Genomic DNA, 23,680 nt, shown 5'->3' on the forward strand with positions numbered 1-23,680 from the left:
TGAAAAGACATGAAAACGTTCTTTAGGATAAATAATAATTGCCAAATAACCTAGTATTGGTGCATGGCAACATATAAACATTTACAAATATTGACCTACTCGGATACACAAACAAACGTTATGCTTCATTTATCCGATCGCTTTTCAATTCATTGACCTTTTGTTGGTTGTCTACTAATATATTAATACAAATATTCATATCTATGTAAAATATATCACAGATAGATTTGGGATATCAAGAGTTAAACATCGTAATAAATAGTGTGAGAAATTATTCAAATCGATCTGTCAAGATGTCGCAAGGTTTGTTATTCTCTTCTTGGAGTATATTGGATGATTTTTAATAGTTAAATAATTTTAAATTACAAATAAATCAATCGAGAATTATAAATTATTTAAATTGAGGTAAACACTTTTGATTTGTGCTTTTAATTGTGTAAATTAATTTGTTAAAATATCTTTTTTGTCTTAAATTACAAATATTAATATTAATATTATATTCGTCTTTGAGCGATCAGAATGGCGGTTTGGAAGAAATATAAACCAATAAAAAACATAAATAATTTAAATTACGATAGACATTATTAATATATTGATTTATTATATTATTATATTAATATATTGATTTATTATATTATTATATTAATATATTGATTTATTATATTATTATATTAATTATTAATTATTAATTATTTAAATTACGCTAAAGGCTTTGCGCTTTTATTTGTCTAAATTAATTTGTCAAAATCCCCTTTCCTTTTCAATTACAAATATTATTATCATTATTATTTAAACTTTTAAAGTTTGAATTTTCATTATCTGTTAACCGTTGAATGGGTTTTTTGTTGTTTTTTTTATAAAAAAAACTTTACACTGTGTATGTTGATAAACTCACCTGTATCGTTACTTTGAGCACATCAATACTCGTTTACATAAATTTATCTAATTGTGAATCGGCTTTGTTTTGTTAATGTTAGGTGGATACGATTAACACGATTTGTAAGACTGACAACAATATATAATAAGACCTGATTGGATCACCACGATTACCCCACGATTAAAACCATCATTTCAATCGTAGCGCAAATCGTGATAGTGGGAACCTAACACAATCCATCAATAATGCTCTCAGATTATTTGTAATTTTCCTTACAAATATTTTATCATGATTAATTAATTAAACGGTATAAATAAATTGTATTTTATTTGTGCGGGGAATGTGTTCGTATTTATTTTTAGGGGTTCGGTTTGAGAGGGAGGGATATATTTTTAATAAGACATATTGGGACATTATATATATATAAACAGGGAAAACAGTAAAAATTAATGGAAATGTACATTTTAAAGTTAAACAATCTATGACATGTAAAAGTAAAAATGTTATATATTTGATAATATGTCCAGGTTGTAATGAAGAGTATATAGGCAAAACCGAATCACAACTGAACATAAGGATGAACCTACACAGATCCCACATTGCTAATCCCAAAAATAGAATGATTCCACTAAGTGAACACTTTGATACATGTGGAAAGGGAAAATTTAGGGTATTCCCCTTATATAAACTCAACTGGTCGGATAATAATTTGCTAGAAAATAAAGAACGGCATTTTATTAACAAGTATCACCCTAAATTAAATGCTGCATAATTTTATATTGGAATTTGATATTGTAAAATATTTATATTTGGTATTATTATTGTCATGTATATATATGTATTAATAACGCCATGACGTCATGTAATTGTATACTATCTCATTATTAAATGCCTGATGATCCCCGTAGTGGGTGAAAGCGCTAGCTAAGATGAAATTAGTTTTTCCTTTCTAAAAACATCATTTTTCTATATACTTTTACCTGAGAGTAGAATCTTTTATTTATTTATTTTATTTATATGTATATATATGTATGTATATGTATATATGTATATATATATATATATGTGTATATATATATATATATATATATATCACTCTGGTTACAGGTCAAAAGGGCTATCCACAACAACAATATGGACATCAGCAAGGACAACAGCATGGACAACAGCAAGGATATGGACAACAACATGGACAACAGCAAGGATATGGACAACAGCAAGGATACGGACAACCAAGACAAGGGCAGAATACGGTCGTTGTAAGTATCAACCAAAGCAGCGGTTAATTTATCTACAGGTTTTGGAATAAATACATTTTATATATGTGCCATTTTTCTGGCACGTACTTTTATTATCCAGTCCAGTGGACATGCAAATCTTATTTCTTTCAATATGATTTAAAATTCAACGGCTATTTTTGTTTCGTTAACCGACAGATTATGGTCGTCGAAGAAATAACTAGTATACAAGTTTTAAGAATAAAGTAACGTGTCATATCAGCTCAATCAACTTTCAAATCTTATTTATTTCATTATATGTTATTTTCGTTCCCCTTTTTTGATTGGAAAGCCTAATATGTTCTTCGAAGAAACAATCGAAAATAAACCGAAACGAAATGAAATAGCCGATTACTTTTATTTGATCTTCTAGACACCGGAGTCAGACTAGTTGTGTGTGTTTGGGTGGCGTGGGAAGGGTGGGGCCAATCATGGTGGCTCCGTATGTACCATACTGGATAACTAACTGGGAAAGTCCTCCCGGCTTTAAAGTGTGGTTTCCCCTAGTTCTGGGACGGAAAACCTAGGTCCCATGTACACGTATCGGACCCCTCGACAATTGAGATGTTATTGATGCCCGGACAAAATTCTTCTCTTAACGCTCTGTACGGCATATGCCCGATATCATTAGCCGGCTTGGTGCAGAATAGTACGACGTTAAACCTTTTTTCATTCATTGAGCTTGGGCAGCTTTGGATCAACTGTCGTATACTCTATTTAGAGAGATACATTGTGGGAGATTAGAGCTGACAGTTCTCGCTATAATAGTAATAAACTAGATAATGTAAAGGGAATTTGCTGAAAATGTCTGTCAAATTGATCCAAGATATAGCCATTGAATGTTTGGCCTAGCCTCGATTATCATTACTAAAGTAGGTACGATAACAAAAACATAGTCTTGATTATACATTTCATGATTAAATCATGAATGGAAGTCCAACAGCAAATCGTAACCTAGTCCAATAAACATCGCAGGCTAGAATGACCAACACATTATCACCAGTAAGAAATATTCCAAACACAAAGCTAGCACCGAGCGCAGAACAGATTAGACACTTGTAACCTGCAAAATGTTAAAAGAAAAGGGGAGGGAGTATACGCATAAGGGTTAAGCACCCCCCTCCCTCTTCCCCGCCACCCCCGCCGGCCCCCGAAAATCACACCGCCCAAACTCACCCCTCGCACACCACATGTACATAATCTATTAACGCTTAAAAACCACACCAGTATTGATGTACAGAAACTGTTAACGATTAAAAACTCGTTTACACACACAAGCAAGAATGATTATGTTGATTTCAGTATTATTCCTTTATGTTGACGCCGTGTTGAATTTTCCTGACTATACAATGAAGGGCATGGATACTTGACCTACATCGTCGTTTACATTCTGACATTGTTCGCTTATGTTTATGCGTTGTAGTGTCTGGGTAGTCGTAGGCTAATGGTTCGAGGGAGGGTGTCGCTAAGTTTGAAGCGGAAAAAGGGGTGGGGGTATAATTGGGTTTCTCTGTGGAGATAAGCGTTATTACACGACTAGAAATGTTTCTGATTAACAATTATTTCTGATTTTAGAATAAAAACATAAATGGAGTTTGTTATCTTTAAAGTTTAAGTTTACTCCGACATTCCCACAAGCGAGTTATTGAAACCAAATTATACCAATATGTTAGTCCCAAAATGACCTAGTTTGCGCCAAATCTTGATATTTTGTTGGTAGTTATAATTAGCCGAGTTTATAGGGTTACAAAATATGATATATATGATTGCTATTCTCTTTGAATGTTCTAATTCTTATTAAATACTGGAACAGTTTATAAACCATCTGATTACAATACAGATCTATATTTCGTTTCTTTTATATATTTTCCCTAGTCTCCACTACATTTAGATCTGACCGGTTGTTGAGGGAGCTCGTGTTTTGAAAATATAACTTTTGCTGTGTTTCATTTTTTCAATTTTTTTCCTACTGCTGCCTACCCAAAGTGTATTGACGACGAGTAAATCAAAATTGTGAACTATAAAAACGAAACCAAAAGATGGATCTATATTTTGAAAAAAATGACACTTGTCAACTAGAATAAAGTCTGTATTTCAAAAGTCTTACGGTTGCCACCACGGTGATGGGTGTGACTCGTGAGGTAAAATTTACCCTTTAATGAATGAACATCGGACAAGGCTTTCATGTGATTTGTTCGCTTGCTTCCTATTTTACCGTGTTCGTATACTATACTGAACATTTGACCACTGGTTAAAAGCCATGGCGTGGTATCGATGTCACACATGTACGAGACAAGGAATGTGACCGCCTGTCCACCATCGTGGGTTTACTCCGGGCCCAGTGCTAAAGATCCAGTCGTAAATCGAATTATTGAAATACAATGGCACCATATGATAGTAGCATTGTTTGTGTCAAGTGGACGTTAACCGCATTATCTTTCTCTCAAAGTTTGTTGTGTTTTGTGTTTTTGATTTGTACATTCTAATATATTTTCAGGTACAACAACCCCAGTTAGTAAGCGTCCAGAATATGAGGCCACCGGATTATTTAATCTTTTCGATATTCACTTGCCTCTGTTGCTTCTGTCCTCTTGGATTAGTTGCCCTTATCTTTTCTATAATGGTACGTTCATTTTATTTTAAGATACGTTATGTAAGATTTAGATAAACAGCTATAATAGTTCAAACATAGATAATGACAAGGAAAATTCAGATTACTTTATGTTGAGTCAAGTTATGAATGCTTGAAGTTTTAGCAATAATAGCCTAGTCTCGATTGCAGAACAATTTGGGATGAGTATTACGTGTAGGATAATGCACGAGACTGTGGTTAGGCTGGGGAAAGAAGGACTGAAGAAAATAACCCGATAAAAAGAAATACCGAGGCCGGTACTCCGAGGTGGATTTTTTTCGAGTTTTTTTTCTGAAGTCTTTCTTGCCCGGCATAAAAGAAGTTGAGGACTTTATCTTGCTTATAAACCGTCTATGTTTGCATGTGCGTAAAATGAGAATATCCCAGAATTCCAGTAAGAAAAAACTTAAATCATGTTTTCTGATGTAAAATAAAAACCTACTATAGAAAAATAATCCGTTAAAGGTTTAAAGAAAAACTTTCCGAAGTATAACCCCAAATTCCATTGTACATATGCAAAGCCACCCCGACTTTCAGAGCGCAAGTTATTCCGAGCATAGAATATACCCCGAATATCAAAGAGATTTGCCGTTATAGGTTTATAATGGTTGTTATAGAATAGGTATATTTTGAGCACAAGGAACAAAAATAGATACGTAACCGTTGTGACATTCATCGTCACGGAATCAAGTTGAAACACGGGTAAAGAACAAAAGAATCAAACCGGATACAACTTGTCAGCTATCTGGAATATACAGGTGAAAATACAGGTGTTGTGAATAGAAATTGATGATATAAGATATTTTTAAATTAGAAATGTTAATGTTCATCATTTTTTGTGTTCATTTATTTTTCAGTCGAGATCGTCATTTGATGGTGGGGATGTTGAAGATGCCAGGTCAAAGGGTAATACAGCCAAGATAATAAGTATCGTAGCCCTGGTTCTTGGTATCTTAACTATTATTCTCGCCATCGTGCTATATGTTGTGCTCGTTGCCACTGCTGTATCAGCTGTTTCATCCATCACAGGCTAGAGGCTAAACATATTAATATTCAGAACATTTTAAATATCTCCAGGAACAGAAATTGTGTAAGACTCAATCTTTTAGGCTCTAAAAGAAAGACATTGTTATTTATAAACTATATGTGTTAAATAATTCGAATTTTTATATGACAGCGATTTTATAAATTTTTATAATAAAAACAAGAAAAACATCGGATATTGTTACAATTTGTTGACTGTGAACGAGAAGAGGTGAATCTACTCATACAAGAACACGTTATGCCACTTCCCGGATAAGGTAAAGATGTCGTCCGCCTGTATTTTAACCCTGTGTGTGCTAAAACACAGATCTGTTTAGGCTCACATCACTCCATACTGAGGAAACAGAGGTTCAGTGTATATGGATGGCGCTGACAAATTAGCCATGAAGTCCGGGGTTCAGTTGACCGAGGACGTTTTCCTAGATTTTCCCGCGCAGTTCTCATGTCAATTACGCAGGACCATGGAAGGGGGTGGGTGCTACAGGAAATATCGTCTAGTACTTCCGATGATACGAAAACCCTTAGTCCTTTGTACAGTTAGCTTGTTACAGTGGGTACACCCCAAGGCAACTCTATTCATGATTTATTGAATTGTGTGTACGGCTAACGGTGACTCCATCTTACAATGTCTCGCTAGAGTATAAATATACAAAATTATAATTCTTTAGAGTGTGTTAGAAATGGACAAATAAATATTGAAATTAGATACCCTTTACTTTAGTTTAATGATATCTTTTTTATAAAAATGACCAGCCTTGACTCACGAGTCATTTAACAGTATAATATTACAAGCTTGTTTATGGTATAAATAGGGGATAGTATTATTTCAACATAATTAGACGTTATGGGTGATCAAGTTAAAAACTAATTTAATCAATAAAATATATTCAGGTAAATGTTCCAACCTGAATTAAATTATCACAAGATTTTAATCTGATAGGGGCTACAACCGTCTTTATATTAGATAGGGGCTACAACCGTCTTTATATTATATAAAGAATACAAATATTCAACACATGGCAAGAAGACGACACCATGACTCAAATTAATAACTAAATGAGTCCTCTTTCTCAAGAAATAAATAGGATTTTGCATTCGTTCGTGAGGCTAATTGTCCGCTTCCACTGAGTGTGGTATTGCAGGTCAAAGTTTCCTGGAAAAGTTGCCAGAAGAGACAGTTTTATTTGAGAGGCTTGTCCAGCATAGGATTTGAATGTGAGAGACATAATACGAAATGCCCCCTCCCCCATTCTTACTTTAATCCCAAGACGTTGATCTGGCACAATTAAAGCACCAATATTGACCTATAAATACAAATATTGACCTATAAATACAGATATTGACCTATAAATACAAGTGTCCAAGCGATGACAGGATTGTTCTTACCCCATTACACAGGAGTTGCACCTCGGTACTTGTAGAGTAAAATTAAACAAAACACTAATCTGGATGATTTAAAGCAGGTGCTGACTGACCCTTATAGCCACTCTCGTGGAATCTTCGAATGGTTGATAAAAATGTGGATGGATGGCAGAACAAAATAATAATCATATACAGAATATTGAGTACCAGATAATCTAATTAAACCACAACTAATTCATTATATTAAACTATAAATATACTTATGGAAAACAGCTACTGATTTATTTTGGCGACGTTTCGAAGAGTATTCTCTCAACGTTTTCAAGCGAGAATAATCTTCGAAACGTCGCCTAAATAAATCAGTAGCTGTTTTCTACAAGTATATTTATAGTTTATTTATCTGCTCAGTTATTAAAGGCAACATAAAGAATATTATTCTATATAAGGTTATCCTTCAATGATAAATTTAAAGGGGGTATCTATTATAGCGATATATTACGATATTTAAACGTGTCTTAATGTGAGGTCAATTAACAGAAATGATGGAGAAAGTTCAATGAAGACCCTAAAGTAGCTCGGTTTAATGAAAACTGTTTTAAGTTAGAATACACTAGTTATATTCATTATAACAAAATACATGACAACAGCGTCATTATGACATAAATATTGACCTAAATATGTCTGAATTAAGAAAATGATAAAAAGTAAGTGGGTAACTTCCAGGCTAATTGTAGCATCACAATAGTGGATGTCTTTATACGCGAGCATTTCATTTGGGAGTATATTGCCGTTATCACTCCCAGTCTGAAATTGTTCAGCTTATTTTATCCAAGTTCAAACTGACCGCCATGAGATACTGGGGTGGGGGGGGGGTCTAGTGGCCTAACGCGTGCGCGTGAAATCATCGAGTCCGAAAGCGGGGTTTCATGACAAAGGGTAGGGTCGCCTGACCAACCTCGTGGGTTTTCTCCGGCTCCTCCGGTTGCGTCCCACAGCTAAAGATCCCCAAACCCAAGCGAATTATTGAAATACATTTGAGCCATATGTTAGTCCCGAAATGATCCCAGTCTTTTCGAAGAGAGAGAGGGGGGTGGGGGGTAATGTCCACTCGACACAAACTAGGTCATTTCGGGACTAGCATATGGTTCAATTCTTTTTCATTAATTCGCTTGTGCGTAGAGGTTCTTTAGCACTTGGGGGGGGGGGACTGGAGAACCTAGAAAATAAAAACACGAGGTTGGACAGGCGACCCTACTGTTGTCACGTACAAGCGGAGAATCGAAACTACTCCACTTGACTCAATGACAGACATTGCAATGCAACGCCACCCAACTCTACTTATACTGTTTGTAAGACGGGAACCTCGAATAAAGACAGTTTTATGGACAACAATCGTCAACAACATTGATAGTGTCATGGTTCTACAAATATTCGCTTGTCGTTATCAAGTACAAGGTAAACTATAATATGGTAGAAAAAGCTGGGAGTGAAGTCATCATCGCTATTTATATATCTAGACCAGTGAACCTTGTGAAATAGCTATACAAGCAAAGGTCACATTATTTCAGCATATTAAACCTATACGTAAGTATAATAAAACTATTATTACCTATATAAAATCTTTCTCTTGCCAAATAGCGTCTAATGAGATTTTTATTAATATCACATTGTACACTGTCACCATGTTTGCTTCGATACTGTAACTCATTGTCTATTGGTTTACACTATGACCTGTTTCTCATAAATTATATCTCTTGTCATCATAAATGGTTCTAAGAAATCTGGAGTAGCTGATTCGAGATTGGCGGGTAGGTAAAGGATTGGGTGTAAAGGTTAATTCGTTTGTGATCACAATAAATAGCCGTTAACTAAATCGTTTGTACTTTAAGGACATATAGCTTTATTCTTCGAACCATGAATTAGACCATGATAGGTCTAAAAGCACACATTTAATGTAATAGGAATGTATATAGAATGCCTTGTATTAATTTGTAATGTAATAGGAATTTATATAGAGTGCCTTGTATTAATTTGTAAAAGAAATTATTGTAATTCTTTTCAATTATGTTCGGTGAAATACATGAACGACAATGCTTTACTCCTGCTTAGTCCATTCCACATGTTTTTTTTTACTATTATTATTTGTCCTTACTAATTACGTTTACATTGCCCCGTAGGTCCCTTGTACATTTTGGCGTGAACGTAAAAGAGCCATTGACTGTTGGAATTCGATATTAGAGTAGCTGGTAGTGCCTCTGTCTGGGAAAATGGTCATCATTAGCTCAGTCAAGGGCCAGCATAAACGGAGCGGGATTCTATCCACTCGACACAATCTACGTCATTTCGGGGGGACTAACACGTGCTTCAACAGTGGGAGGAAACCGGAGGACCCGGAGAAAACCCAAATGTGGAATCGAAATCATGCGGGTTGACTCAATGATATAGAGCGCACGCACTTACCATTCGGATATCCAACCTCCTCTGGTTCCTGGGTCACATTAGAATCGCGGTGCCCCTACCGCTAAGAAAAGATTATTTTATATCCTTTTGAATGGCACGCATGCGCAACACAATTAAACGGTGCGCAATATGAGAAGAAAGTACATAATATCTGATCAAATAGGCAATCTATTCAGTAGGCGCGGAAATAACATATAATGCACAGAAATAACATATAATGCACAGAAATGACATATAATGGCATGGAACTGTTATAACTAGTGAAATCATCCGATTGTTCAGTTGTTACAGACTTCAGAGCGATTTAATCCGTCTTGGTCGAACGTTAGCGATCGCCTATGTAACGGATTTTGACCAATCACAGAGAAGGTTGAGGGATGGCAGGTTCACCCAGTCTCCGCCCCTCGCGCCGCTAGACCGATGAGTGGAACTTTCGTCTGGAATTTAGAAGGGTTTTTTTGTTCTCTTTTTGTCATGAATCGAGGCCCCTTAAATCGCATACTGTTAAGAAAAACAATGTCATTTCACTTTTTATTAAACTTCTCTAACAGCATATTATTTCTCAACAGATTCTGGCAATCAAGTTATTTATGAAGGTTGTTTAGTACTGATTCTAAAAATTTCTTCCAGATTTATTAATCTTGATTTTCAAAACGGGGCACAATCTTCTGTGCGACTGTGTTTATTATTTAAAACATGTTTTGATAATCAAGTCTATGTTGGCAACTGTGGGCTCGATTGACTTCTTACTCTAGATTGGGCCGCCTTCGGGGCGACCTTCGGCTATAACTTTTCACTACTAGTGGTCGTAACTAAAAACCGAATGCGGATGGTCAGGGCCATCATCTTTTCAAAGACGGCTCCCCGGGGGGGGGGGGGGGGAATGGTATAATGCCATTATAGACCTCGACCATAACCCTGAAAATAAACCCTTAAGCTCAAGGAAGATATAAACATCTCTCCATGGAGGATAATGAATTGCTAGTCTCTAAGATGAAATAAGATTTATTGCATCTAAATACCCCATTAGAGGCAGCATACAAATACGAACAAAACATTAAATACATAATGAACATGACAATGGCTAATACAAGAAAAGCCCCCCCCCCCCCGAAAAAAACACAAAGAAAACAAACAATAAACAAACTATATTTAAATGCTGTATACATGTCTTGAAAACATGTACATCTATACATGTATACTAACAGGGGCTATATTATGTTATATAGTTTAATAAACAAATTATACTTTCATGAAGTTAAATTTGCGCGACTCAAATTATGTTTAGAAACGACAAAATTCCGTGTAATTTGTCTTCACATTTTGCATAGCATAAATATTGAAATAATGCGTATTTTTTAGACATTCAGACATAACATACGAGACAAAAAATATCTGCTCATAGACGTAGCAACCATTTAAAAAAAATCAAGCTTTCCTAAAGTCATATACTTAACAAAAATAGATTCTTTCTAAATATTCTGTAACAGTGTAAATCTTCGATAATAACTAAAGACTGGAACTATCCTTGAGACTATTTATTACCGGAAAACATTTAACATCATATACGGAGAACAGCAGAGTAACTGTCCCTGAAACGGGATGAAACCTAGAATGCTTTGTCAATGTACAAATCGGTATTTATAATAAAATGGTATCTTAGGAATTAACAATATACACCAAGGTTACTAATAACAATTAAAGGGGGGGGGGGGATTAAAATATGAAAGAAATTACGGTAAAATAAAACAATAAGATAATAATTAAACTCGTTAATGTGTCAGCCGTAAACTGTCTATCATTAGATAAGAAAGAGAGAGAGAGAGAGAAATGGGGTTTAACGTCCACTCGACACAAACTAGGTCATTTCGGGACTAACATATGGTTTAATTTTTATTTACATAATTCGCTTGCGCGTAGGGGTCTTTACATTAGATAAGAAGCATAACGTCTAATTAATAACGAAGGATTAATAGAAACATAAGAATAATAGAAATGTTTAAATAAATGAATGAATAATGAACGAATGAAATATTGAAAGAATGAAATACAAACAATTCACAATTTTATCACCATTATAATTCTACACTTTCGTTTCATCGACACCGCCATCTAGGGCCATGCCACAATTCGGATTCAATTAGGTCAAGTCAGATTACAAATGGTGGCTCAGAACACAACGCACGTTGTGTCGGAATTCTTATTTGAAGAAAGAACTTAATACTACCAGGGCGTCGGACAGATAATCTTGACCTTCCTAGGCAATATTTGTAAATCTACTCCCATGGCACTGTGCACGTTTCCTTTCTACCAAAATCCCCGGCGCGCACATACTTCTCATTTATTTAATTCACAACGCTCGTCTAATGTCTATCTGGTGGAAGTTAAAAAGTCAAGGAAAGGCCAAGGAAATCAGGAAGGAAACCTACTAACACCGTTTGCTTTCTCGCTTAGTCCAAAATATTAAAATAAGCAAATTGTTCAGGGAGGATTTAGAGTATGCTTTAAAGAGTCAAGAGATTGTTGTTGTTCTTTGTGTTTAACGTCCGCTTCCGCCAAGGGTCATATCGCAGACAAATTGTTATCTTTATTATCTTGCCGCATGTACAGGGGTCTTTTCTGTGGGAGCTAGATACCGGAGTACCCGGAGTAAACCCACAAGGTTGGTAAGACACCCCATACGCTTACACCAGGGATTGAAATCACGACCACAAGTCAAGGGTGACCGGTCGGCTAGAGCTCAAAGTGCGACCTCCAGGAAGATTTGAGTGACATTTATAAAGACCGTCAGTGAATTGGTTAAAAAAGACCCAGGATTTCGTCTAGAGGATGACCGCAGTTATCTGCTAAGAGGGATTAAGGCAAATACAGAGTGTTTTATTTACTTTTTATTTATCATGTAGTTCTATAAACTCAACATCTGCTAATAATATTTATTTTTTAAAAAATGGGAGACAAGCCTTTATAGGCCTAAACCTAATGTAAGCATGACGGATGAATGCTGACCCGTGAACAATAGGAACAAGCAAACTCTGAAATCCTTTGTCAAAACAAAGACATTATCTCATGCCCTACATGAAGTGATTAATGCGACAGTAAGTGTCTCAATTTGGGTGAATCAATTACATATAGCTAAAATTGCCAATAATCCGTTACTGGATTAAATCATTGTCAATTATCACAAATATTCATTTAAAAAATAAACATGTTTTCAGCCACACATGATCCCATGACAGCGAACCTGAAGTGACATTTGTAAATGATCATCTACTGGAACAAAACCTTAGATGGATATTGCTGTAATAAAGTAGAGGTAAACAGTATAGTCACTCGGCAAACCTCAGCACATTCCAGTACCCTAACCTCGGCTGTATGACCAAGTCCGCCATTGGAACTACTTTCAAGTTCCGGGATTACCAACGGCCTTGCCAATGACGACGCCTTTGAAGAATGTTTTATCATACAAATATTTCAAAGTCTGAAGCTGTTTTTCTTCAAGTTTATTCGATTTTCTTTAAACAAGGGCAACTTTGAACTGACAATTCTACACACGCTTCGAACGACGAAATTTTGATAACTTCTTTTTAACAGCGGCAAGTTTTCCTAATAAGTAAACGGGCGCCGCATCGCAATTGTATTGGCGCAGGTACATATCACTTACCGTCATACAGCCGAGGCTAGATGTAGAGTAACGGAATCTGCCGGGGTTTGCCGAGTGTGAGTATAGTTGAGACAACAGTACACAGAACAAGGTGGTGAAACTTTGGAGTTATCTCCCGTTTACATTTAATACAGAAAACAAAATTATAACGCTATGATTCTTTGGACCCTACCCTATGTATACTGTTTTATTCTGATTACGTTAGCATAAACCACATTTTGATTAGGTCCTATAATGTCATCACCCATACCTGGTGTCCACCTGGTGTCTGTTAGGTTTTACATTTGAAGCATGTTTCAGTATATCAATATTTAACATCACACTGGCTAAACTTAAACAAACGTAGAATATTTACATGGATATATAAGTATACTGTGTCAATCGTTAGTCTTGTGCATGTTGTGTTATTCGCTAATGTTTTGTATGTCATTGATGTTGTGCACGCTGAGCTGTATCAAACAGGAGTGGTGCATATTGTTTAACTGAAAAAGAGTGGAAACGTACCTTTAGCATAGTTGTAACATTGATGGGAACTTCTCAGCCCCCCCCCCCCCCAAAAAAAAAATATACCCACCAGTTGTAGCATAGATGGGAACTTCTTAGCACCCCCCCCACCCCCAAATACACCCACCAGCAAAAAACCTTCCTTGCTCTATAAACAATGTAAACAATCCCCCTTGTTTAAACAAATCGTTCACAAACATTAGTAAGTGGAAAAAACATGTGATTCTTAATTTAATCAATTCAACTGTTCCCCGCTAATCACCCCTCCCCCCCCCCACACCAATCCCTCCCCTTAATCTTGTTCCAAATTTTTCCTAATGAAATATCTCGCCGAGTTTTGAAGTTCGATAGGGTTCTGTTTGATACCCTAATCAACGATTGACATTATTATCTCACATCAAGGTTTAAGCATATCATTCCGTAGATTATTGATGTTTTTTATGCAACCATAATGTCATTGACGTTCACTCGACACAAACTAGGTCATTTAGGGACTAACATATAGTTCAATTTCATTTCTAGGAGGAGACCGGAGGACCCTGAGAAAACCCACGAGGTTGGACAGGCCACCCTTCTCCTTGCCAAAAACAAACAGGGGATCGAGACCACGCCACGTGTCTCAATGTCAGACCTTCCGGCACCCAACAACCCCACCCACCCACCCCTATTAAGACAAAACGAAAGACAAATCGGCGTTCTAAGCCAAATAATTATACTTACTTATGAGCGTAGACTTGGGATGACGATTAAGCTATCTAGTATAACAACAATAATTATTGAGATAAGTGTAATACCAAGAACTAGTCCCATAATGTTGAACGTACGAGCTGATGACTCCATTATTACAGCTGTCTTCTGATTACCAGCAGCATAGGCAGAACGTGCCTGAAATCAAAAATAAAAATGGGGTTTAACGTCATACTGTTCTGCTCCTATACTGGGTTAATGAAGACGGGCATACGTCATACAGTGTGCTATGACGTATATTTTTTCCGGACAACTGCGCTGTGGCCTACGCTTATATCGAATTCCAAGTGCCAAGAGATCTTTTACGTGTACAGGGTACCTCGGTTTATTCTCACATCCGAACGGCTATACGCTGTCCCTTGCCAGGGCGCTCAGCCCTGCACCACTGACAAGGCAGAACCACGCCGGAAAATCCCGATGAAATTTCTCGGCCAACGCAGATTTCTCGGCCAACGCTGACGACCACGGGACCACCAGGTTAGCAAGTCAAAGTCCTACTCCCTGAACCACAGCGACTCATTGACAGAAATCAAGTTGAGGGTAATCTTGAATTAAAATGTCGCTTTGTGGGCCGATTATCAAATACTTTAAAGATGCGTTATGTAAGAGCTAAAGATGCCTATGCAGATCTTTCCTTTGGCCTGAACTTTTATATAAATCATTGATAAGACATTTATTCACATGGCATGCCAATAATCAGCTCTCTATAACATCGGATCGTTTTGATTGTCAATGGATTTACACACGATTGTTTATTATCGTAACAACGGTTCTTCAAACGAATATATCTATTTTTTTAACTAGTATAGCAAGAACGGTCAACTCTTTATCTAAATCTTACATAATGTATCTTTAAGTTTGATTCAAAGCCCAGCTTAACCGGAGCGGGACCCTGGGCCTCTCTAGAATCGCGGGGCCCCTAACGCGACGAAAAGATTATTTCACATTCTTTTGAATGGCACACATGCATAACACACAATTAAACTGTCTGTCTTACAAGAATAATCACAGAGAAGCTTGAGGGATTGCAGACTCATCTAGCTACGAGGAGAGATGAGGTTTGTTATCTAAGACTCACCCAGTCTCCGCCAATCGCGCCGGTAGAAGCCGGGACCGATCACCGTGAGGGATAGCCCAGTCTCCGCCCTCGAGCCGCTAGATCGATTACCGTGAAACTTTCATCTGAAATTTGAATTTTTTCTCTTTTTGCCATGAACCGCGGCTGGCCTACATTATAATCTATTGAGAAGACGAGAAGGGGGGGTGGGGGGGCAAATACTTCCACATTAAAAAATGAAACACTACTTTAAGCATCATCATATATTATGTGATACATCGTAAGTATATTTACTGTTAACAACGCAACCAATACAATACAGAAGCCATCCCTTAAAGATACATTATGTAAGATATACATAACGAGCTGACCGTTCTTGCTATAATAGTTCACAAATAAATAGTGAAAAACGAATATATAGAAAATTTCATTAAAGTCGCCTCTATCTGGGTGCAGTTATGGGCGTCTTTAGTCTCGGTCACCCAGAACCTCGTGTTTTAGCCCCCTGTGTAAGAGATAGAGAGAGAGAGAGAGGGAGATAGAGAGGGGGTGTTTAACGTCCACTCGATGCAAACTAGGTCATTTCGAGACTAACACATGGTTCAATTTTATTTCAATAATTCGCTTGCGCACAGGGGTATTTAGCAGTGGGAGGAAACCGCAGGACCAGGAGAAAACCCACGAGGTTCGACAGACGACCCAACACCTTGTCACGTACAAGCGGGGCCCATTGTAATATACCTACCTGGAGTGAGTACATTATAGATATGACTCCAAATGGCAAGAAGCAGCAGACAGAAACAAAAATGGAGTACCAAATGGAATACCGGCCTTTACCCAGATTGTTGTGCATGTTCGTCTGGGAATCTTCTACCTGAAGGAGAGATATATCTTTGTGAAATACACGTACATTTCATGATAACACGGATTATAAAGTTAATACGGGTTTATTTTATAAATTCTATTTGAACATGAAATGAAATGGGATTTAACGTCCCCCTGTTCTGTTCCAACAGGGCTAATTAAGACGGTTCTGCCATGATAGTTTAATTCCTATTAGGGAATCACGGTGGCTAAGTGGCTAAGACGCTGGCTCGCTAGCCTGGAGGTCGGGTGTTCGATCCCTGCATTGGCCGAGAAAGTTCATCCAGATTTTCCGGCGTGGTTCTCCCTTGTCAGTGATGCAGGACGGAGGGGCTGACAAGGAAAGTTGTCTAGTCGTTCGGATGGGACGAAAAACCGAGGTCCCGTGTACACATTGGCGTGCACGTAAAAGATCCCTTGACAGTTGGAATTCGATATAAGAGTAGGCCGTAGTGCCGCTGTCCGGGCAAAATTTCCCTTATAGCACACTGTATGGCGTATGCCCGTCTTCATTAGCCCAGTTCGGAGCAAAACAGTAGGACGTTAAACCCCATTTCATTTCATTTTCATTGATTCCTATTATGACAGATTGGACAATCCCAAGTGGCACTTCATGATAATAATCATGTAATATAACCAAAGACCAAGTTGCTTTAATCGGTAATTCTCTGCGCCTATTACAGATCCAATCTGCTTAAAACACGGATCTTATTTCGTTTCGTGTTATTATAGTTTAAAACATCGTTTTACTTGTCTTCACTACAGTTGTTATATAACCCCCGTTCTAGTTGAGGTGAAGGATTAGTCAATCAAATGGTATGTTGCGTCGATTTATCATCTGGCATGGGGAACTGTGAGTAGAATTTTCACGAAAACAAATCAGAGAAAATGTATTTCCGAATACCAGCTTGAAATACCGGTGCTGGTTGGTTAATCGAATGACTGGCGGGATAGAGTCAATGGCCGGTCGTATGATCCATGACGCGACCTCCTATTACAACCAGTGAATCTTCATGTAGTAGAGTCCAACGATAGTATAAAAAAACCGAAATAGATTTGTATTTGAATCGGATTGTTACTGATGAAAGTAGTTAAGCATAGCGTAAATAATCTTTCTATCTCAGTGACAATTGTTCCTTAAAGAGGTTATATAACTGTAGTTACATGGATAATAACTTTTCCACATGGAACGTAAATGTTTGGACACGCCTGCCCTAAAGTATGTAAATCTATTTAACACAATGTATTTGTTTTATCTTGTTTGGGTTGGAGATGAGATTAAAACGATATAAAATATAACTGGTAAACATGTCACCTACACTGCCACCAGCAGGGTGTTGATCTTCATCCATTTGGAATCTTACTTGTTGCGGAGAGTACATATCTTCAGACGATTTCTCTTTTTGTGGTGTAGAGGTTTCAGGTTGAGAGGACCCCGCTTCTTGTTGTTTTTTCCGTTGAATTGAGCTTTCTTCTTGATGCGGAGAGTGTTTCTGTTGCGGAGGGCTTGGTGCTTGTAGTGGAGGGGTTTTCTTTTGAGGAGGGTGTTGTTCTGGTTGCGGAATTTTTTTCTGTTGAGGAGGGTTTGCTTCATTTTCCAGAGGGGGTTTCGTTTGAAGAGGGCGTTGTTCTTGTTGCGACGGGTTTTTCTTTTGAAGAGGGCGTGGTTCTGGTTGCGGAGAGCATTGGTGTTCAAGTGGGTTTGCTTCTTGTAGCGGGGTGTGTTTCTGCTGCGAGGGTTTTGCTTCTTGTTGCGGTGGATATTTCTGTTGAGGAGGGTTTGCTTCATGTTGCGGAGGGTGTTTCTTTTGAGGAGGGTATGGCTCTTGTTGCGGCGGGCTTTTCTTTTGATGGGGGACTGGTTCTTGTTGCGGCGGGTGTTTCTGTTGAAGAGTACCTGCTTCTAGTTGCCGAGAGCCTGCTTCTTGCTGCGTAGGGTGTTTGTTTTGTCGCGGGGGGTGTTTCTTTTTAAGAGGGTGTGGTTCTTGCTGTGGAGGATGTTGTTTCTGTTGCGAAGGGTTTGCTTCTGATTGTTGATTGTCTTTCTGCTGAGACTGACCTGTAACTGAAATTATATTTTAATGTTTAAATAAAATCTGTTACATACATGTTAACTTTTTATGTTACCCCCCCCCCCAACCCTCCCAGTGGCTCAACATATAGACAATCCAGGGTACTGCTAGACTGAAGTACACGCATTATATTACCTATTCTCATTTCAGTAGATGAACAGGGGGCCACGGTAGCTATGTGAGTAAGACGCTGGGTTGTTAGTCTGGAAGACGCGGGTGGACCTGGAAAGTTCATCAGAAATTTACGGCATGATTTCCCCTTGTCAGTTGTGCCGGACGGAGGACCTGACAAAGACAGCTGTATAGTCGTTAACATGGGAGGAAAACCGTGGTTTCGTAGTACACATTGGCGTGCAATTTAACATAATTCGATATAGGAGTAAGTCGTAGTGCTGCTGCCTGGGCAAAATGTCCCTCGTAGCGCACTGTATGGTGTATGCCCGTCGTCATTAGCCCAGTCGGAGCAGAACAGTAGGACGTTAAACCCCATTGCATTTCAGGAGATGGACAATAACATGTATTTTCAATCCGGGACACTGCATGGTGAAGACATACAGAAATCAATAGATAGATAAAGAATACATATAAACCATGTTTATTTATTATTGTATATCACCACAGTAATCAGGTCATTGTATATCGTATTCTATATTGAAGTCATACTGTGTATTGATCATTGATATAGAACTCTCGTTATAAAGGTAGGTTCTCCATTTAACATATCGAACAAGCAGATTTATTCATTGAAACGTAACATACCGTTTAACCTTTGCGTGATTTCTTTCAGAAAAACATAAACTAGTTATTGTTATTATGTATATCGTCGGTGTCATTCCAAAACCTCGTATGTTGTCATTTTTTCGAAAATCATTTTTTTGCATGACTTAATTTATTAACATAAAATACATGATATATGACACTGACGATATAATAACTTGGGGGCGACTTGGACGACACAAATGGTAGGCGTATTATTACTTTAGTAGTCTAAGCTAAGAGGGAGAGAGAGAGAGAGAGAGAGAGAGAGAGAGTAGGTTGACCCGGCGTGGCATGGATATAGCCATGAACCAGAAGTGGTAGTGGTACTCCCCGGTCCGAGCTACCCCTATACACCAACTTGAAGCCTTGGAAAGCATTAGTGTATTCGCCAACCTTGAACAAGCGGACAGATAAACATATTAGTATAGATGAACTGACGTCCTACTGTTCTGCTCTCAGTGGGCGAATGAAGACGGGCATACGCCATACATAGTGCTGTCAGGGAAATTATTCCCGGACAATGGCACAACGGCGTACTATTGTATCGAATTCCAACTTTAACGTGCACTCCAATGTGTACAAGGGACCTCAGTTTTGCGTTCCATCCGAACAACTATAACGTTGTCTCTTTCTGCAGCACTGACAAGGGAAAACCAATATAAATATAAGAAGTAAGAAGACACACTTCATGAGAGAAACGGACCAAATAACTGGCGTTTCTTTGGCAAAGTAGTATAGTGTATTTTGGAAATAGTGAGCATATGCTGCCTCGTGTTCGATACTCATACATCATGAGACATATATAAGTGTTAACGAGTGATGTTAATTAAAGCGAACGTTCGTGCAATTTGTTGACTATTTCATGATAAAAGATGATTATAATCAACCCCCTTACAGTTTAAATGTAATTACAGCTCGGTGTAGCAGGGATGCTAGGAGACGATTGCTTACAAAGTAGTTCTCTTCGTCTAGTCTGTAAATTACGCATCTGTATGATAATGGATATTATAATGTGTATATATGTTCCTGATATTGGTTCAGATTGGTTCAGATTGACTGATAAGAAACTTGACAAGTTTAGGCTCATGTTGTGTTTATGGATTTGTTTAATAGCCAGAAGTAAAACGTGGATATAATCAAAGGATTATTTCATGTCAAAACATCGTCTTTTATATTCTATCGGTGAAGTCAACTTTCGCGACAGATTACAGTGAAAGCGACATTCGACTACAAATTGCAGCAGGCTAATTACAGGTACATATAGATGGTAATGATGGTCGAACTTAAGTATGCGACTGTCATTAGTGATTTTTACAGCTGCAATGAGTAATGTTATTAAACATACATTATGCAAGTTATGCCAGAGCTAAATCTGCCAATTGCAGGTCTTTCTTTAGGTCTGAAATGTTATCTAAATTTTTAATTAGACATTAATTAACTTATCTCGGCCATAATCAACTCTCGGTGTCATTGATGGATTATAACCCTGCTGCTTCTGATTAAATCAGATAATCGAGATTATAATTTTTTATCGTACCGACTTTAGTAATGATGATCGAGGCTAGGCGGAAATTTTCAGCAAATTTCATTTACATTATTTAGTGTTCAAATATTATAGTGAGAACTGACCGCTCTTTATCTAATCTCCCAGAATGTGTCTTTAAATATGCGTGTCGGACTGAAGTCTTAGCAGAATAAGGGACTGAGATAATGGTTAGATCCGTTTGACAAGGCCAAAAGCATATTTCGCCAAGGTCACGCGATGTTAACAGGGTTAGGGCATGTGATTGTTGCCGAGGAATGTGGGTTAGCGTTAGTGTAAAGCGTAAGGCTAGGTCATGGGTTAGGGTTAGCACTAGCCCTGTTAACATCTCGTGACCTTGAGGAAATTATGCGTTTGGCCTTGTGAAATAGAGAGAGAGAAATGGGGTTTAACGTCCACTCGACACAAACTAGGTCATTTCGGGACTAACATATAGTTTAATTTTATTTCAATAATTCGCTTGCGCGTAGGGGTCTTTAGCAGTGGGAGGAAACCGGAGGACCCGGAGAAAACCCACGAGGTTGGACAGGCGACCCTACTCATTGTCACGTACAACTGGGGATTCGAAACCACGCCAGTCGACTCAATGACAGACTTTATGATGCAGCGCGCGCACGCTAACCATTCAGTCATCCAACCCCCCTTGTCAAATAGACTTAACCCTGTGATAATGAAGACACGTTCAGGTTTTATCTAAAGTCATCTATTAAAAGTAAACGTTTATGTGTATAAAAGACTTGACTCAATCTGATCGTAGATTTCAACTCTTATCAAAATTATTACACTTCAACGGATAAACCAATCAGATACAGAACGATTATGAATATGCCCTTATGGCGTTGATGTAAGAACGAGTTTTTGTGTTACTGAAGGGTTATATACCAAGTTCTATTATAGCATTTTAAAGAATCATCACATCAGATAAAAGTCGACATCGAACATAAACACAATCTGTGCACATACTAACATACCGGACGAATTGTGTAGATGTTCGAAGTTAGGTGAGTGTCCGTGATCATGAAGGTAAGCCAAAAGAGGTATCAAAATCATGATTACAATGACGGAAGGTTAAAAAGACAAGGATGCCAACATTAATACCCCCTTTCCTACCAACCCACGGCTGGTAGGTGGTGGTGGGGGAGTCAGTCTAACTAATACCCCTTCCTTTCCGACCAACACACGATTGTTAGTCTAAACCTTGCAAATATAGCGCGAGAGTTATGCAATCACCCATATGAATCCAGGCATTTCGACATCTGAGCCTTTGTGGCAAAGCGGGCCAAACTTGTACCCAGCAGCAACGCCTTTGGATAGAGTCGATATGGTCATTAATACTACCTTGGACAATAGCTGTAACTTACAAGACAATTGCGCCTTCAACCAATATGGTAATGAGAGCGTCGCCAACATATATGAGACGAGCTTCTTGCTTGCCTCCTCTCGCAAGCTTCACAGGAACACTGATCTGCCATATCACCTTGGGTGGAAGCGAACGTTACGTCCGACTGACTGACTAGGATAAACTAACAAATTATCTAAAATCAATACTCACCGTCCACAGTTTCTAGGTTCGACATGATAATGTTTCCTTCGACTATTGTTTGCCTCTTATTAACGTATCCTGAAGAAGAACATGAAGCTATGTATATGTGTGTGAGCAAAAGTTCATAAAAAACACGGATCACGTAATTTAATGTTTTACAATATCTCTTCTAAGCAGGCAATTCATAACATGAATATCCAAGTTCTTTACCTGTAGTCTCGAACAGGTTTCTGAATAACCATTGCTACAAGGGTTCTGTACTGTTTGACGAAGTGTTCACTGTATTGTGGACGTAAATAATGTAATAAGAATTTATAAACACATTCACTCTGACCAGACAATGGTTTGAATGCATATATGTGATTAGGGCAAATAACAAAACCAAATGTTTAAAACGGCCAACCACAACGCTTGTTCGCTATGTTAAATAGTACAGAAAATGTCAGTATATAATCATTGTATAGGGACATGACGACAAAAAAGTCTTTTCACCAACCGACAAAGCTGACTGTTTAGACGGCCATTTCAAAACTCAATCATCCTGCATTTCTCCTCACATTAAGCCGTAATTAAAAGTCATTGTGTACCATCGAACTAAATCTCCAGGAAGTTAAGGACATGCTTCTAACATTTAGTGGCCCAGACGAAATAAGCGGAAAACTATTAAAATATTTAAACCTTTATGTAATATATTTAATATATCCCTAAAAAGTAAAATCGTAGCTGATATTTGGAAATTCGCAAATATCTCTGCCATCCTTAAAAAAAGGCGACACAACAGATTGTGGAAACTATAGACCCGTAGTTCTTTTAAGTATTCTTGCCAAAACTTTCGAAAAATGCATATAAAAACATGTCTTTAACTTCTTCCATGACAATTCTATTATTACTAAACTTCATGGCGGCTTTCTTCATGGTGAATCTACTGTCTAACAACTTACTGACCCAACATACGCGTTTTGTCAAGTCATCGATCAAGGTAAATATACGAGAACAATGTTCTGCGACATATGCAAAGCTTTCGACAGGGTCTGGCACGCTGGACTCCTGTCATCTTGAAGGGGGACGTTCTTCACTGGTTCAAAAAATTATTTAACTAACCGAAAACAAAGGGTTGTTGTGAATGGCGCCTCCTTCACCCCAGACCAGTTACATCCGGTGTTCCGCGGAGCTCTGTTCGCGATCCCCCTCTATTTCTAATCTATATAAATGATATCATAGATAATATCAATTCAACCATTCGTTTATTTGTTGACGACACTACTCTGTATCTGTCAA

General features: G+C 37.8%; 1 protein-coding gene and 1 long non-coding RNA gene across 4 annotated transcripts; one reads left to right on the top strand and one right to left on the bottom strand.

The window, feature by feature from the left end:
* Nucleotides 1-228: 228 nt before the first annotated feature.
* Nucleotides 229-4,777, top strand: LOC126830426 (uncharacterized). The gene is made up of 3 exons (XR_007683846.2): nucleotides 229-303; nucleotides 1,985-2,136; nucleotides 4,652-4,777. It is a non-coding gene; the product is annotated as an uncharacterized LOC126830426 (long non-coding RNA).
* A 7,747-nt stretch (nucleotides 4,778-12,524) lies between these two features.
* On the bottom strand, nucleotides 12,525-22,682 carry LOC126830420 (uncharacterized). 3 transcript variants are annotated; one of them, XM_056102710.1, is made up of 6 exons: nucleotides 22,613-22,682; nucleotides 22,412-22,480; nucleotides 17,801-18,550; nucleotides 16,367-16,491; nucleotides 14,538-14,702; nucleotides 12,525-13,795 (listed from the first exon to the last, which is right to left on the bottom strand). In XM_056102710.1, the coding sequence occupies exons 2-5, from the start codon at nucleotides 22,434-22,436 to the stop codon at nucleotides 14,538-14,540; spliced, it is 1,065 nt and encodes a 354-aa protein (XP_055958685.1). In that variant the 5' UTR covers nucleotides 22,437-22,480; nucleotides 22,613-22,682; the 3' UTR covers nucleotides 12,525-13,795. The 3 variants fall into 3 exon arrangements, with proteins under 3 accessions (XP_055958685.1, XP_055958687.1, XP_055958686.1); XM_056102712.1 differs by having other exon boundaries at nucleotides 17,801-18,544; nucleotides 22,412-22,675; XM_056102711.1 differs by having other exon boundaries at nucleotides 12,525-12,949; nucleotides 22,412-22,675.
* Nucleotides 22,683-23,680: the final 998 nt, after the last annotated feature.

Source organism: Patella vulgata, chromosome 8 (genome assembly GCF_932274485.2).
Source record: "Patella vulgata chromosome 8, xgPatVulg1.2, whole genome shotgun sequence".
Classification (NCBI taxonomy): domain Eukaryota; kingdom Metazoa; phylum Mollusca; class Gastropoda; family Patellidae; genus Patella; species Patella vulgata.

Coding starts and splice junctions, on each gene's coding strand:
- LOC126830420 (XM_056102710.1), bottom strand. CDS start 22,436: ATGTCGAACCTAGAAACTGTGGACG. Junction 16,492..17,800: donor CCCTGCTGGTGGCAGTGTAG/GTGACATGTTTA, acceptor TCCTTCAGGTAG/AAGATTCCCAGACGAACATG. Junction 14,703..16,366: donor CTATAATGTACTCACTCCAG/GTAGGTATATTA, acceptor TTTTGATTTCAG/GCACGTTCTGCCTATGCTGC.